The sequence below is a fragment of the Pieris napi genome, chromosome 7 (assembly GCF_905475465.1).
Source record: "Pieris napi chromosome 7, ilPieNapi1.2, whole genome shotgun sequence".
NCBI classification, from domain to species: Eukaryota; Metazoa; Arthropoda; class Insecta; order Lepidoptera; family Pieridae; genus Pieris; species Pieris napi.
In genome coordinates this window covers 1,695,928-1,713,309 of record NC_062240.1, presented here as the reverse complement: position 1 = coordinate 1,713,309, position 17,382 = coordinate 1,695,928, and the positions used below count along the sequence as shown (strand labels likewise).

General features: G+C 33.4%; 2 protein-coding genes across 2 annotated transcripts in view; one reads left to right on the top strand and one right to left on the bottom strand.

Moving 5' to 3' along the window:
* The window catches only part of LOC125050816 (dynein axonemal heavy chain 2), a 90,482-nt gene that overhangs the window by 20,308 nt on the left and 52,792 nt on the right, over positions 1-17,382 (bottom strand). Inside the window, exons 63-71 of the mRNA XM_047650845.1 lie at positions 9,571-9,746; positions 4,480-4,575; positions 4,225-4,299; positions 3,533-3,732; positions 2,652-2,815; positions 2,341-2,487; positions 1,668-1,813; positions 1,015-1,175; positions 238-442 (exon numbers count right to left, since the gene is read on the bottom strand). Coding sequence (XP_047506801.1) covers positions 238-442; positions 1,015-1,175; positions 1,668-1,813; positions 2,341-2,487; positions 2,652-2,815; positions 3,533-3,732; positions 4,225-4,299; positions 4,480-4,575; positions 9,571-9,746 — 1,370 coding nt within the window. The remainder of the gene's footprint in view (positions 1-237; positions 443-1,014; positions 1,176-1,667; positions 1,814-2,340; positions 2,488-2,651; positions 2,816-3,532; positions 3,733-4,224; positions 4,300-4,479; positions 4,576-9,570; positions 9,747-17,382) is intronic.
* On the top strand, positions 10,293-17,086 carry LOC125050811. The gene is made up of 2 exons (XM_047650836.1): positions 10,293-11,240; positions 14,524-17,086. The coding sequence occupies exons 1-2, from the start codon at positions 11,175-11,177 to the stop codon at positions 15,517-15,519; spliced, it is 1,062 nt and encodes a 353-aa protein (XP_047506792.1). The 5' UTR covers positions 10,293-11,174; the 3' UTR covers positions 15,520-17,086.

The window sequence follows — 17,382 nt, the reverse complement described above, 5'->3', positions numbered from 1 at the left end:
ATACAATTATGTCAATTTTAAATGGAACGCCTCAGAGCGAGGTAACGCCGCATGAGTCATGTTTTTTCGTGCGTGTAGCCGGCTCCATCGAATTATAAGACGTTGTCACGTCAAAAAAGCGCTAAGTAACATAAACAAAATATACACGACGCCTAAACGTCAGGCACAGAAGGCTGATCACCTACTAGTCTTCAAAAATCTAAGACCCACTAGGGTTTAAGTGTATATTTGTGTTACCTGCGGCGGCTCCGTGGTCATCTTAATACTTCTCTGCAGAACGCTGAGAGGGAACTTGTCATCGGGCATGGATGAGAGCCAGAGACGGAACCTCGGGTGAATCTTCGGGTTGTCCAGGCCACGGATGGAGCCCAACCACTCACACGCCAAGTGGCAATTGGCCAGGTATACCCAGCCGCCATCGCGCATACCAGAGATGAGCATCCTGGGGTATTAGGAACAGAAAAGTTGGAAGATTGTCTTGCAGAGTCTTACGTCTTATTTAATATTATATTAATAAATATGTTGTAATGAACTATGAATCTTAGAATTTAGAATTTACATACATACATACATATATTCTTTGTATTTTTTTGTATTTTCTGTATTTGTATAGGTGTAACTGTGTTCTGTGTATGTTTAAATGTGTATTCCATTTTTGGCTCTTGTGTATAGTGTAATTTTTTGAATATTGTATAGTACTTGTAAGTAGCTGTAGGAATACCAATAAGCAAATAAACAAATAAAATAGTTTATTTTTTATTAAAGACCGGCAACGCACTCCCTCGGCGAGCGCTCTGGCATTGAGTGTCCATTTGCGGCGGTATCACTTAACATCAGGTGGCTTCCTGCCCTTTTGCCCCGTTCTATAAAAAAAATGGGTTCGGAAATACTTCAGTGGGCAGCTGGTTCCATATAGTTGCCAAAAACTGCATTAAAAACGCTCAGTTGTGGAACGATGGTTATTGAGGTAGTACGGGTAGAATTTTGTAATCCGGATTTTATTAAAATACTCACCTAGCCGCAGTGGGCGCCTGTCCCTGACCCAAGCTGAGTGACTGGAACTTGTCAAACATCTTGACATCCTGCGCCAGTTGGATAAGTGCCGCAGTCGGATCGACTCCGGGGGATAACACAAAGAGAAGGGACGTCTTCCAGGTCGATTCTTCCCAGGCAGCCTGAAATTAAACAGAATTTTGTGGAAAATGAAATTTAGTTGCCTATGTCAATGGATGGACAATTTTCAAAAGAACAAAAATCACACAAACACTACTGACGCAAAAAGTTCTGTAAAAAGAAGTAATATTACCTTGTTTTCCAAAATTCCTATAGTCAATTTCACTTAATGAACATTACTTTTTTGGAATTAGCTTTCGGTCATTTTTAAAACAATTGGTAAAAAAATCAAGAACAAAGTCAAACTCGCGAGTACGTCGCCGGCCTTTGAATTGTGGCTTTCTTCAAGGACCCTAATTCGATTAGTTCGTATGTAATTTGATAGGCTGGTTTCAATAGTTTACCGAAAAACACTCAGTAGTTGAATGAGGGATATAAAATTCATATGTCATTATTACATCAGGAGCACAATTTGACAAAATTAAATTTTATTTAGTTAAATAAATTTTAATTAATTTAATTTCGTTAAAAGTGCATACTAGTACACCAAATACCTTAATATCAAGCACGGGGGGCTCCACGTAGCGCGGTCCCAACGTGTTAACGATAAAGGCAGACACGCACGCAGACACGCGGTCCGCTCGTAGCGAACGTACGAATAGTATACGTTGAAACTCGTTGCATATCTCGTTCCATTCGCCTGATTAAAAGATCTATTAACGTTTCCAAGATCACTTTTGTCATAAAAGTTATTTGTTAAAAACACAATATAATATTTAAATTAAAACTTAAACTTGACTAAAACGATGTCTGGTTCCTGGGACATTGGGGTTTTATAAATAATAGAGGATTTTGTTTGTTTATACTAACAATAGAATATATGCGAAATAATTTTAAAAAGTGTTTATTCATTAAAACAATTCATTGTAATGTGTAAGATTTGGGAACCTCTTTAAGTCAAAATAACTGTGTCAGGATTACTAGCTCTTCCATAACAAACCTAACCTAACCTTTTTTAATTACAATTGTTTTTAAAACTGTTTACAACACGCTAATAATTAAACGCTAATTGCTATGAAACGTTAAATAAATGTATTAATACTGAAGAGAGTGCCTGCGCCTAGCAATATTCTCAGGGCGTAACTCCGACGATTAAGTATTGTATTAAGATAATACATACACAATTACTTAGCTATTTTGTTCAAAGTGAAGTTCATGTGATCTTACCTACGAGGGGCTGCGATTCCGGTTCCGGATGAAGATACCATTCCTTCCACTCCTTTGAGAATGTTTCAAAGGCGTCGATGACACCATGGAAGCCCGGTATCTTGTCCAACTCAGTGATATTATCCCAACAATCCTCTGGCAGCCAATCTGAAGTAAACACACAGAATTTATAAAGATTTGAACACTCGCCTATAACGAAAGTAATACGAGAGGAATGCCAACTCTTTTCTTTAAAAGCAGACACTGGTTGCTAACATGACTAATGCAGATAAGAATTCAGAAACATTATAACAATAAGTATTCCGACTTACTGGTAGGATTATCAGGTTGTTCAGATCTGTCGAGAACTATACCGCCTTTCAACAGGAACAGATACTCGTTCATATTCATCTTTCCCATTTGGAATAGAATTCGCGAAACCATGTGGAAAGACAGCAAGAGTTTGTGTCGTTCGAATAACGCACGACATGTGTTTCTGAAAGTATTTTAATCAAATGTAGGACTTCAACTCAGCCTTGCGATTCTGTAACTCACTTTTCGTACTCACACAGCGGTTTTCGCAGCGGCGGTCGCGCTCAAATCAGTTCGAAAAGTGAGTTACAGAATCGCAAGGCAGTTCTTAAAAAGTATAGAAACCTATCACATAATATGTGATTGGTGCAGAAGCCGAAGTATAAAAAAATATATAATTTTTCAAAGCGGGATTTTGTAGTTTAAAAATGAAAGAACGAAGTTCGTTGCCCTCAAACCGCAAACTTCGAAGAAAATCAAGCCTTTTTGAATGAATACTAGCTCCCATAGAGGGCGCTGATGCCAAAGATTTTGGTTTTACTGCTTTTTAGTTTTTTTGCTACGAATGCAAACATTTAATTAATATTTCATGTTAAATATCGTTTTTAAAAGGCAAAAAATGAATTTTGTTGAAGTTTTTAGCAGGGTTTTCTTGAAATATAACGTTACGACGACTTTATTTCTGGGTGATTAATTAATATATGCTACCTCATTGCGACTTGACAAATAAAAAAAAAATTATCTCCCAGAGAGAGTCTTCATAGGAATAACATCTTATTTTACATATTTTTCTAGAATTCTACTCCATTTACATTATAACAGTTCTATAATATTTTTACGATAGCGTAAAACGTTATAACAGCACTTTCTAGTAAAGTACCTGAGAGAATCAAACACTTACTTGTAGACAGAAAAAGTGTGGAACTCATTCAAGTTGTTGATCCTGTCCTCCAATTCGCCCCCTTTGGGGCTTCGATCGATCGAGTACGTGAACAAATCGATATACGCGTCCAATGAGAACTGGTACATGGGATCTATGCGCGAGAGGTCGTTCAGGGCAAAGAACAATACTGATGCCCGCACTGCGACCGGCACGTACCCCTATTGGGGGTAAAATTATTTAGATTTTATTTTCTGTTTATTGGAGATGATTCCTAACAAGGATGATATTTATTTATTAGATTTGAGGCTACAGTAAATTGATTGCAATAAAATAAAATAAATAGGTATATTTTAAATAATTCAAGTTAGTTCAAAACAATTAAAAACTTGAAGTTTTTTTTAATTAGACATGATTATCAATGTTTATCCTATATGCTATCCTATATATTTGCTTCAATTCGGGTAAAAATTTAATAAGTAACATATAAAAGTCTCTTTTAAGATCAAGTTCATATATTTTTTATTAAAAAATCCATAAATTACAGACTAAGTTTTAACTAAACTTTTTGCCTCTTTCTGTCAAATTGTGTTAACGCTCTGATGGAAAGAGACATGAATAATGAAACAATCTACATTTTGTGGTACAATCCAATACGATATTCTGGTACAAACAATTTAAATTCCTTTGAAAAGATTTATTTATTGACAAACCTGTCTGGCTGTATCAATTTCCTTTTCCGTGACTTGTGATGTGATCAGAGCTTCCTTCACTTCAAGAGAAGTGCGCTAAAAAATAGAAAAAAGAAGTTTAAATTTTTATTATTTTTAGCTTACTATAGAAAAGATTTTATATTCATGTAATTTTTTGATGGTTCATATAGAAATGTTAAATGAAGTTAGTTTTTTAATAATTATAAATACAATATGATACACAAATGCTTATGGGTTATATTTTTAAGTATTTACTTGCGAAGTCTGAAGTGTTACGAACAACTCCTCGTTCTCCAGCAGTGGTACTTGAGACTCGTACATAATACGCAACAAATCGTTTTCTAAATCCATCTGTAATTTACATGATACAAATGATTTGTAAAGAGACAATCAAAATTCACTTATTATCACAAATAGTCAAGTAGGCGATCAGCCTTCTGTGTCTCACCTACGCCGTCGTCTTATGGGTCAAAGGCATGTTTATGTTTATTATGGAATATAAGTAACACGTATCACGTTTTCTACGACATTAAATTTGTCTCAGTTGACATCCCTACTCATCGGAAAAGAAGACAGAAGGTGTAGGCCGAGAGAAAAGCAGGCGTAAAAAACCCTCGGTACTCTTTTAAGAAAAATAAAACACTATTTTGACCGGATTGAAGTTATGTATTATTTATTTAAATGAATAAAAGTTATGTCAATCAAAGACAATACTCTTTTAAGATTTTAAATTATCATACAAACTGACTATGGAAAACATAGATAGAAGAAACCAAAAAGAGGGAGATACAGTCCACTCTTTATTTGTATTAAATTACAAAACAGAACGGAAACCACGCAGACCAGTTTCCGGAAGCATGTTCAGAGGCATGACGTGTGAGCCAGCCATCCCTCAAATATGGTTGAGAAAAACAACCATATTTGAGGGAATAAAATGGTCCGTCACACAACGCCAAGCCGGGTTCCTCACGAAGTTTTCCTTCACCGAACGAGCAGGTGATTAATGTAGACATAGAAACAACATTTTTTCACAGCTGGGGATTCGAAGCTATGATGAGCTCAGGGATGAGAGTCGCACGCTAAAGCCACTAGGCCAATACTGCTAAGATTTAAAGAATGCAACCAAAAATTAAGTTAGTCTAGTCGACAAGTTGAAAATGGAACAAAATAGAGATACTACTCTTAAAATTATGTGCGATAGCTCATTGGAACCGGAATGACGCCTAGAAAAATGTGCTAAAAGCGTGTATTAGCACATAAAAAATTGCAAAAGTTATAGACAATTAAAGATGAAAAAAAAATGGCATTTAGTTTTTTGCCAATATTTAATAAACTATTAATATTTAAGAAATTCAAATTAAAAATCAAATAAAGATTCTGAAAGAAGAGGAAATTTCCAATAAAAAACTCTTAGCTCTCGGAACTCTATCTCCATTATTTATAATTTTAATTTAACGCTGAAAATAGGTCTGCGGGTGACATTTTTAGGATTCGCGCGTGGCGTCAAAAGCGACTACGGCACATTAATTAATTTATTTAAGGTATTGAATATTTTTTTTTAAATTTGAAAAAATTATGGTGTATTCTGAACACTATAATTAATTTATTCCCGTTGAAAATTTTACTTAAAGTTAATTTTTCAACAAGTTAAATAATTATTAACAAACGAAATTTTCTCGAACGACCGTCTTAATTGTAAGTGAAAAAAATGTTTAAATAATGGTCGTAAAAATATTTCGCTTCGTAGAGCCTTTCTTACATACATACTTAACAAGATCGTGCCATAAAAGTTAAAAAAATATTTATACTTTGTTTATAACATTTTTTTTACTTAAACAAAAACTTAAAAATCCATGTAATGTTGTAAAAAAAAAAATTTTTTTTTTCTAAATCATCATATAATCGTTTTTTTATTAATACAAGATATTTATTGATTTGCAAAAAAAAAAATTCCCGCCATTTGTTGATAAAAAATTTTTTAACAAATTGAATAAATCAATATTTTTGAAAAAAATTTTAACACAACTTTATTACATTAAAAATTTTATGATTTTTAAAAAAGAAAAATTTCCTTAATAACAATTTTTAATTGTTTATAATCGATTTTTTTAAATTTTCTATTGTTTAAATAATTAGTTAAAAATTTTTTTTTTTCTAAAAGTCATAATTGACAGTCTTCTATAAAGTAACTGAAAATTTTTTTTTTTTAATTAACAATTCTATTGTTTATTAACTTACCAAGTTGTTATAAACAAATATTCAACTTTTTTTTATTTTTTTTCTAAAACTTCTAAAATTAACAAAAACAACCATATACACTCGGCGTCAAAAAAATCGCACCTTTCCTAAAATTCGTGTCAAGCGATTATAACTCCGAAGATCCTTCCTGTACCCTATCATTATTAGTATCATTTGAAGGCTAATGAAATCCTTTATTTGAAAATGGTAGGAAATTGGCCACAACCCCCATAAAAAAAGAAAATTCAGGGAAAATGTGAAACAATGTGTATTCTGATCAAAATTACAAATAAAAGGAACAATACAAAAATTAAAAATAAACAATGACAATCCTTAAAAATTAGTCTTAAAACCTAGTGTTGCCTCCTTTAGCCCTCCGACCAGCTTCCAAGCGGTCAGTCATGGACCTGATGAGCGTCACGACGTGTTCCTGGGGAATGTTGTCCCACTCCTCGATGACGGCATCTCGAAGCTCATCGAGAGTGGCAGGAGCTGGATTACGGGCCCGAACTCTCCGTTTTAGCTCGTCCCAGAGGTGCTCGATAGGATTGAGGTTGGGGCTTCTTGCTGGCCAGTCCATAACCTTGATGCCAACTCGACGTAGGTAGTCCTTGACAATCAAGGCTATGTGGCACCGGGCGTTGTCTTGCATGAACTCGAAGTTGGCGCCGACAAAACCTGCACATGGGACCACATCCTCCTCCAAAACCTCGGTGATATACAGGTGGGCAGTCAGAGACCCCTGACCGCGACCATCTCCAGCTCTGGAGACGCACACGAGGTCTGTCTTGCCGTCGATAGAAATGCCGCCCTAAAACATGCAGGATCCTCCTCCATACCCGACGGTTTCCACGGTGCAGGCTGGTGTGAAACGCTCCCCTGGTCGCCTGTAGACTCTCTTACGCATGTTGTTTGTATATAGGCACACTCGGGTTTCGTCGGAGAACAGGACATTCCTCCACTGGTCGAATGTCCACGGCACGTGCGTTTCGGAAAATCGCTTCCTTTTCGTTCGGCGGCTGGCAGTCAATTGGGAGCCTGTAGCAGATCTCCGGGGTAGCAAATTCTTCTCTCACAGCCTTCTTCTGATAGTGGAGACGCTGTGAGCTGTCCTTCGAGTAGCTGAAAGCCGCTGCTGCAGCTCCACAGCGTTGGAGAAGCGGTTCCGCAAAGACGTCGACACAATGAAGCGATCACCTCTGACGGTAGTGCAGCGACTTCTCCCGGATCCATGTCTCCTGATGTAACCTCCAGTCTCTTGGAACCGTTGGTATACCCGTTGCACTCGAAATCGGCTGATTTTCAGTTGCCGAGCAATTTCAACCTGCCGTAGTCCGATTCGCAGTAGGGCCATCACTTGACCTGCTGCTTTGCCATGGTATCCATTTTCACTGGGTTTTTTCTTGTCGAAGCTCTTCAGGAGTGACCTCTGTGACGTCTGGATAGCGAATAACCCATAATTGACTTTTACTCCCTCGTTTAATACGCGTCCAGGGTGGTACAATTAGTGAGCCTCCAAACGCGTACATCGCCACTTTTTAATAAAAGTGCTGGCGATTTGTGGTTTTTGATTTTCCGTAAACAAATGATTATTTTTTTGAAAGCTTATTAATTGAGCTTTTAAATGATACTAATAATTATAGGGTACAGGAAGGATCTTAGAAGTTATAATCGCTTGACACGAATTTTAAGAAAGGTGCGATTTTTTTGACGCCGAGTGTATAACAAAGTTTAGAAAAAAAATTTTTTAATTTTAAATAAAAGTAATATTCATGATAATCAAAAAATTTACAAAAAAAATTTTTCTATACTTTGTTATATATGGTTGTTTTTGTTAATTTTAGAAGTTTTAGAAAAATAATAAAAAAAAGTTGAATATTTGTTTATAACAACTTGGTAAGTTAATAAACAATAGAATTGTTAATTAAAAAAAAAAAAATTTCAGTTACTTTATAGAGGACTGTCAATTATGACTTTAAGAAAAAAATAAATTTTTAACTAATTATTTAAACAATAGAAAATTTAAAAAAATCGATTATAAACAATTAAAAATTGTTATTAAGGAAATTTTTCTTTTTTAAAAATCATAAAATTTTTAATGTAATAAAGTTGTGTTAAAATTTTTTTCAAAAATATTGATTTATTCAATTTGTTAAAAAAAATTTTATCAACAAATGGCGGGAATTTTTTTTTTTGCAAATCAATAAATATCTTGTATTAATAAAAAAACGATTATATGATGATTTAGAAAAAAAAATTTTTTTTTACAACATTACATGGATTTTTAAGTTTTTGTTTAAGTAAAAAAAATGTTATAAACAAAGTATAAATATTTTTTTAACTTTTATGGCACGATCTTGTTAAGTATGTATGTAAGAAAGGCTCTACGAAGCGAAATATTTTTACGACCATTATTTAAACATTTTTTTTCACTTACAATTAAGACGGTCGTTCGAGAAAATTTCGTTTGTTAATAATTATTTAACTTGTTGAAAAATTAACTTTAAGTAAAATTTTCAACGGGAATAAATTAATTATAGTGTTCAGAATACACCATAATTTTTTCAAATTTAAAAAAAAATATTCAATACCTTAAATAAATTAATTAATGTGCCGTAGTCGCTTTTGACGCCACGCGCGAATCCTAAAAATGTCACCCGCAGACCTATTTTCAGCGTTAAATTAAAATTATAAATAATGGAGATAGAGTTCCGAGAGCTAAGAGTTTTTTATTGGAAATTTCCTCTTCTTTCAGAATCTTTATTTGAAATTTCTTAAATATTAATAGTTTATTAAATATTGGCAAAAAACTAAATGCCATTTTTTTTTCATCTTTAATTGTCTATAACTTTTGCAATTTTTTATGTGCTAATACACGCTTTTAGCACATTTTTCTAGGCGTCATTCCGGTTCCAATGAGCTATCGCACATAATTTTAAGAGTAGTATCTCTATTTTGTTCCATTTTCAACTTGTCGACTAGACTAAGTGGGCAAAAACACCTAGAACCCAATCTTTTATGGATTTTTTTACAAAAGATTTAACAATGAAAATAAATTTCTTACAATTATTCTCGAGTCTATAACCAAAACTCAACTCATTCACTCACCAGTACTTTCTTATTATTAGCGATAGTCATGACGAGGTTGTCCTTCATGAGCTCCAGCTGCGGTCTCTCCTTGCGCACCACGATGCCCAGCAGCTGGGACGTCAGACCTTGCTCCTTCACGGCGAAGTTCACCATGGTCGTCTTTGTCAATGTCTCGGGCGTGTACACGGGGTTGCCTGGCAAATTAAACTTGTATAATTTGCAAGAAAATGGTACGAAAATATTATGGTAATCTAAACATCGCATATTCTGCCACGCATACCTAATGGCCTGCAAATTTTTCTTACAAGGTGGAATTTTGCATAGTAGTAACATTTTACATTACATTATCAATCATATCATAAAGTAGTATGTTAATTCGATGTTTTGGTAAATTATTATAAATCTTAATTGCCAAGCATGAAATGTTTTTCCTTCAGAATTCCAGAAAACTGAAAGAAGAAAGAAGAAGGACCCGAGTCAGTCGTATTAGAGAGAGTAAGTTAGAGAGTAAGTCGAATTGGTTCGGAAATACTTCAGTGAGCAGCTGTTTCCACATAGTGGTGGTGCGCGGCAAAAACTGCTTAAGAAAACGCTCAGTTGTGGAACGACGAACGTCGAGGTGATACGGATGGTATTTTGTATTTTGCCTTGACGTCCGATAATGAAACTCAGCTGCAGGTATTAGACCGAACAACTCCTCTGAACACTCTCCATGGTAAATGCGGTAGAAGATGTAATAAAACCATTTTCTTTTGTGATGAAATAGGTTCAGGCTTTGGAAAAATCCTACATAATTACCTTAGCCATAGTTTTACCAATCATAGTTACCATAACATAAGTTTTAAACAAATAATTAAACAAATTAAAAATTCAAACCTGGACAATTATTATGCTTTAGTTTTATTACTAGGTAACAGCATTGGTATTACCAAAAAGGACATAGTGGATGGTGTCAGCACCTTATTAAAATTAAACATAGGAAAGCTGATGTTATGTGCTTTTCCCTACTCTGATACTCTGTCAGAGGTTGAAAATAATCATATTTTTAAATTGAATAATACTATTCACATGTTGACATGTCGTCATAGTGACAAATTATTATATTTTGACACTAATAAGTTTGTTAGTGGTTCTAAGTTAACTCAGAGAACTTTATCTCTGTCTTTTGAATGTAGACGGTTGATTGCTATGTTGATAGCATACAATATTAACAAGGTTATAGCTAATATAACAAATTCTAGGATTAGTGACGAGACTGTGTTGCCTAGTTACACTAACAACACAGTGATTGATAATATATCTTTATGTTGTACGAAGGAGGGTCCACCTATAATACCAACATACTTGGAGGCCAATACCAGTCAGATAGAGTATACTCTTCCTGCTGGAACACATACCTTAGGTTATTCTACAACTGTAGAGGTCACTCCGGATAGTACTTTAAACTAGGCTGTAAGACAACAGAAGTTAACCGTTTAAATAATCAATTATTATTTGTGGATAATAAAAAGGTATCTTCTGGCAATTTAACATGTTTTAATAAACCAAAAGGAAAGCAACATACTTTAAGATTATTTCATCAGAATATTCAAGGTTGCTCTTCCAAATTACTGGAAATAGAAATGTTTTTAGAAAAAACCAAGTTCGATATTATTTGTTTAACTGAACATTGGTTAAATGATCATCAGATCGATACCTCCTAAGTATACTGAGTCATCTAACAAATTTAGGTATTTTGTTTTTTTTATACAAAAGTACATAATAAACCATGATCTTAATGTTAGTGTTGGTTTTTTTTTAAAAAGACCTATAATTACCGAGATAATTTCACGTATACTAAATCAATTTCAACATCAGTTAAAATCGTACATAGTATACTGATCCAAATAACATTGTATCAGTATTCGCGGGGCGTGAGGAGGGACGCATTGATACAAGTATATTATGGCTCAGTATACGATAAATGACGGCGAGGGCGCGATTTTTTTTTAATTTTCTCAATAATAAGGTGAATAACACTAATTATACAATTAGCAATATCTCAGGAATCGGTGATATAATGCAAAACAGGGATGAATATGGTAAGTTACATTGATATACTTTATTTATGTTACATATAGTGTGATTTTGCCATTTTTGTTTGATAATTGTTACACGTTGCTTAGTACGCCTTATACTGATACAACTATATTTACACCTGTTTACAACGAACAAACTTTATAAAGAAGACACTTGATTTATCTGGCTATAATAATGTACTAATTCAATTTTTGATGTATTTGTTTTAATTGTGGTATAATATATTTTTTTATGTGTTATAAATTTTATAACTTGATATTGGCACGTTAAATATAAAAATATGAATTCTTGTGTTTTTAATTGTTGTTTGTTTTAGAGTCTCCATTGCCACCGGATGCAAATTTTATGGAAGAGGAGCTATCAATACTTGATGATATTGATTAGAATGATAGCAAGGAAGTATCGCAGAATATCCCTTCTAATGCTTACATATTATTCCTAGATTATATTCTTTGCTCTTCGCCTTGGGTATCGAATGTTGATAACTGAACTCAAAAAGGAGATCGATCGCCATCAGTCATAGAGAACACTCCAGGTAATTCGCCCATCCAGAATAGCATTATAGAAAATTATTGTGATATTACTCCAGTACCATCGCCGTATAATTCTTTTGACTCATCTCCTGTTAATTTCTGACATTAATGATATCACATACTCATCGTCCAATAACGCCAAAAGCGCATTTCCATTGCGAAAAAAGATAAAGAAAGGCTAAGAGTTTTCATAAAAAATGTAAGGATAAGGAGAGGAAATATAAGCTTAATAGAGGATTGGAATATGTCAGTAGAAACGGAAGAGTACATGCTACGAGAATTATGAAAACTTCTTGCCCCTCAACTTGTCAGAAAAAATGCAGTGAGAAATTAACAGAATGTTTTGGATTATTGGACCACCGAAGACAATGGCTTTTTTGGCAAGATATGTTGTAAAAGCTGGAAAAAAAGAGAAAAAATATTGTCGATAAAAACAAGCAGTGAAGGAGATAATATTATTAAGACCACAAAAATATCGGTTTGCAAAACTATGTTCTTGAGAACCCTTTCTATTAGTTTTGATTTTGCTTATACAGATTTAGAATAGTCCGATAAAGGTAATGGATTTATTAAATCAGATCAGCGTGGTCTTTGGATGAACATATAATCCATCCGATAACGTTCACAGTGTTATAGATTACGTTGAAGCATTTTCTCCTGTAAAGTCACATTACACTCGCCAAAAATCAAGTAAAAATTATCTGGAAGGCTTTTTATCCTTCCCAAAACTGTTCATGAATCGAATGGTTTATGGACTACCGTGAGACAATATCGAGATATCTATATAATATAGGTTTTATAAACCCAAAAAAGATATTTGTGAACAATGTCACATTTATGAAAATAACAAGCAAGTTCTGCAGGCAGATAAAGAAAAGCATGAAAAGCATTTAAAAAAAAAGAGAGAGCTAGAAAAATGAAAACAAAAGATAAAAAATCAGCGTTACAAAATAATGAAATCCTTACATCAGCATCTGATCTTCAAAAGTGTCTTAATGTATGTACCTCACGAAAGCGTGAGTACTTTTTATTATAAACGGAAAACATTATTTGTATAATTTCACGATATTAATTCTGGGATCTCGCCAAGGTGATTGCTTTTGATGGTATCAACAGACAGCAAAGAGAGGTGCAATTGAAATTTCCAGCTATCATTTTAAGTTTATAGAAGATACGGGTGGTGAAGGTGTCAATGATTACCTGTTTTAGTCAGACAACTGTGGAGGCCAAAATAGAAATAGGATTTATTTCTTAATGTATATGTTAGGTAGTTTCAAGTGTAGTATAGCTATTAGCCATCGCTTTCTAATAGTGGGTCATTCACAAAGTGAAGGCGACAGTATGCGCGCTTTAATTGAAAGACAGACAAAGATAAAAAGCTTTATATGCCTGATCAATGATATTCAGCTTTTAGATACATACACAGTTATTGAAGTGTCTCAGGATTTAATAAAGGACTTCAAATCAAAGTCAAAACTTATAAACAACTGGACAACTACTAATGATGGATCTATCTATCTATCTAAATAACTCTAATGGAGCAGAAGATAGAGTTCAACCTTTAATATTTTTATTTATTTTGTTTAACCTTATAGCAATTTTTTGACCGTTAAAATTTCCTAGATTTTTAGATATTTATATTATTCATATCTATTATTTTTATTAATATTGTTTAACGTAAGTTACCATTTTTAGTTTCTATTATTTTTATTGATGTTTGTTACTTTTCAAGAAACTTTAATGATACTACATGCTACAAAAAAGGGTCCTACTTAGTATAAACGAAAAATACATCGTGATTCTTTAAATGTGTTGTTTTGTTAATGAGACTACTTCTTCCTAACCTTTATTAATTTCGTGAGGTATTCGAAATACCTAAAATGAATTATATTAGTCCAGTATACGTTGAGGATTTAACTACTAACATAGGTAAGTACTTTCCTAGTATAATGAGTCAAGTGATGTAATTTCAACATTTTATTATTAAGTGGGACAAAAAAAATCGAAAATAACCAAAATTAGTATGATATTAATAAAATGATTATCATATTTCGTAATATTTTCGAGTAAGCCATAGATTTTCATGTACAACGTACATGAATATAACTGGTAGTTAAACCATTTTACTATTGAGTCCCGCCCGTGTATAGTGAGTCATGTACATAAAATATCATTTAAAAACAAAATTCAGCAAAATCATGTTATACCAAAGGAAGAGCTTTCAATCTTTATTAAAAAAACATTTAATTTATTCCGAATTAGTTTGATTTCATTAAAATATAAACAATTTGCCTTAAAATGGCTCTCCTGTAAAATTACTAAAATGTCAGTTGACTCAGTATACTTAGGAGGTATCGAGATAATGTCTATTAATTATGAAAATTATTGTGTAGTTAGCTATTTCAGCCGGAAGTGTATGATACACGGTGGATCATTAATATTAATCAAAAATTCTGTTAAATCTAAAGAAAGGAAAGACATTATCAGATTGTCAGTTGAACATTCTATAGAATTGTCCTGTGTCGAGCTCGATAAGCATGTTGTAGTATGTGTTTACAGACCTCCGGGCTATCAGAATCTATCTGTATTTGATTCTGTAATGGAAGATGTGTTAAAAAAACTTAGTACTAGTAGTAAATCAATCATCATAAGTGGTGATTTTAATATTAACTTATTAGAAACAAACTCAAATAGTATCAGATTAATAAGTCTTTTTAAATCATTTAATCTGTCTAATGTTTTTATGGAACCAACTAGAGTGACAGCTTCTTCTGCCACTTGTATAGATAATATTTTTTGTAATTGTGATTACTTACATAAAGAAATTGTTAATAAATTGCCTTCTGATCACAGTGGACAAACAATAACGTTTTGTGCCTACATACCTGTACAAAAAATTCAAATAAGGTATAGGCCAATTACATGTAAAAATTTAGAGAAATTAAATAATACCTTGACCAGTAAATTGTGTGTTCAAAACTTTAATAATATTTGGGACCCTAATGAGTTCTATGCGGAGTTTTTTACCTTGTTAAAATCGCAATTTAATGACATTAATCCACAAAAGACAAAAAGTATTTACACCAAGTTCTTATTTAGTGATTGGGCGACTCCAGGTATTCGTAAGAGCAGGGATAAACTTTTTGAACTGTATGGCCTAAGGCAACATGTAAAAAATACAAACTTTCATCAGCATGTTGCGAAATATTCAAAAACTTTTAAAAGTGTGTGCAAAATTGCTAAAGCACTTTATATTAGTAATAAAATAAAATCAGCGGATGACAAAATAAAAACTACCTGGCAAATAATAAATAATGAAACTGGTAGAAAAAAACAGCGTAATACTTTAATTTAACTTAGAGACTGCACATGGCCCAATAAACTCAAATGCAGAAATAGCTCAGGAATTTGAAAACTTTTTTATCAATATTCCCTTTAAAACTACCGAAGCTTTAAGTTCATCATCCGCACTTTCTTTTGCGTTACTTACGAAGAATGTAAGGGCATGCCCTACGGAGTTTCGATTTCAATATACAAACCCCCAGGCTGTTATAAAAGCTTTTAAAGATCTTAAAATTAAATCTACAGAAGATCTTTGGGGATTGTCTGTAAAAGTCTGTAGTTCTATCATCGAAACTATTGCGCCTTATTTAGCTTTCATATTTAACACCAGCATAGACCAAGGAGTCTTTCCGGATCTCATGAAACACAGTAAAGTAGTTCCGTTGTTCAAATCCGGTGATAGTAAAGAACCCAATAATTATAGACCTGTGTCAATTCTGCCAGCTCTCAGTAAGGTGTTTGAAAAGTTAATGCTCAATCAAATGTTATGTCACTTTAATAAAAACTCCATCTTTCATGAACAACAGTACGGTTTCACCAAAGGGCGTTGTACAACTGACGCCGGTGTCTCCCTAATCAAGAACATTTTTAACGCCTGGGAGGAAGCACAAGATGCCATTGGAATCTTTTGCGACCTTTCGAAGGCGTTCGATTGCGTAAACCATGAGACTCTTCTGCTGAAACTTAATCACTACGGGATTAAGAACAAAGCTCTGGACTTACTAAGATCTTACTTGAAAAACAGACAGGTTAAAGTTCAGGTTAACGGCATAAACTCGTTAGGGTCTGAAATTACAATGGGCGTTCCTCAAGGTTCAATATTGGGTCCATTCCTCTTTTTAGTATACATAAATGATTTACCCCAATTAGTTCAGAATAAACCGAAGATGGTGTTATTTGCAGATGACACATCATTGATTTTTAAAGTAGATCGACGGTCACAAAATCGTGACGACGTGAATAACTCTATTCTTCGGGTCCAAAATTGGTTTACGGTAAACAATTTGGCACTGAATGATAAAAAAAACTAAATGTATTAGATTTACGTTGCCAAATGTTAAAAGTAAGGAATGTGACATAATGTTGAATGAAGGAAAACTGGAATTTATTAATCGAACGGTTTTCCTAGGCATTACGCTAGACGAGAAGTTACAATGGGGACCTCATATCACATCTCTTGCGGGGCGGCTGAGCTCAGCCGTTTATGCGGTTAGAAAGATAAGATATTTAACCAATGTAGAAACTGCGCGTTTGGTCTATTTTAGCTACTTTCACAGCATAATGTCTTACGGCATTTTACTGTGGGGTCGGGCTGCTGACATAGAATCCATTTTTATTTTGCAAAAGAGAGCGGTCAGAGCCATTTATAATCTACGTCGTTGCGAATCTCTCAGGGAACTATTTAAAAAGATTAATATTATGACAGTACCTTGCCAATTCATTTATGAAAATATTATGTATGTAAGAAAGAATCTACATCTTTTTAGTAAAATAAATGAAAGACATAATTTTAGTACTAGAAATAAAGATAAAATAGCTCAACCATCTTTCAGATTAGCCAAAGTTCAAAATTCATTTATGGGGTACTGTGTGAAATGTTACAATAAAATACCTTGTGACATTTTAAAACTAAATGAACGAAAATTTAAATGTTTTATTAAAAGTACACTTTGTAAACAAGCATATTACAAATTAGATGATTATATTCAAGATAAGAATGCTTGGAAACATGCTGGTCCTGCTCCATAGGACAATCCTATGATTGGCTCTATAGCCTGGACAAAATCAAATTGGTTGCTGATTTTTTGCTGTAGCATATTTTTGTTATTATTATTATTATTTTTTTTTTTAATTTATATAATGCTACAAATGTAAT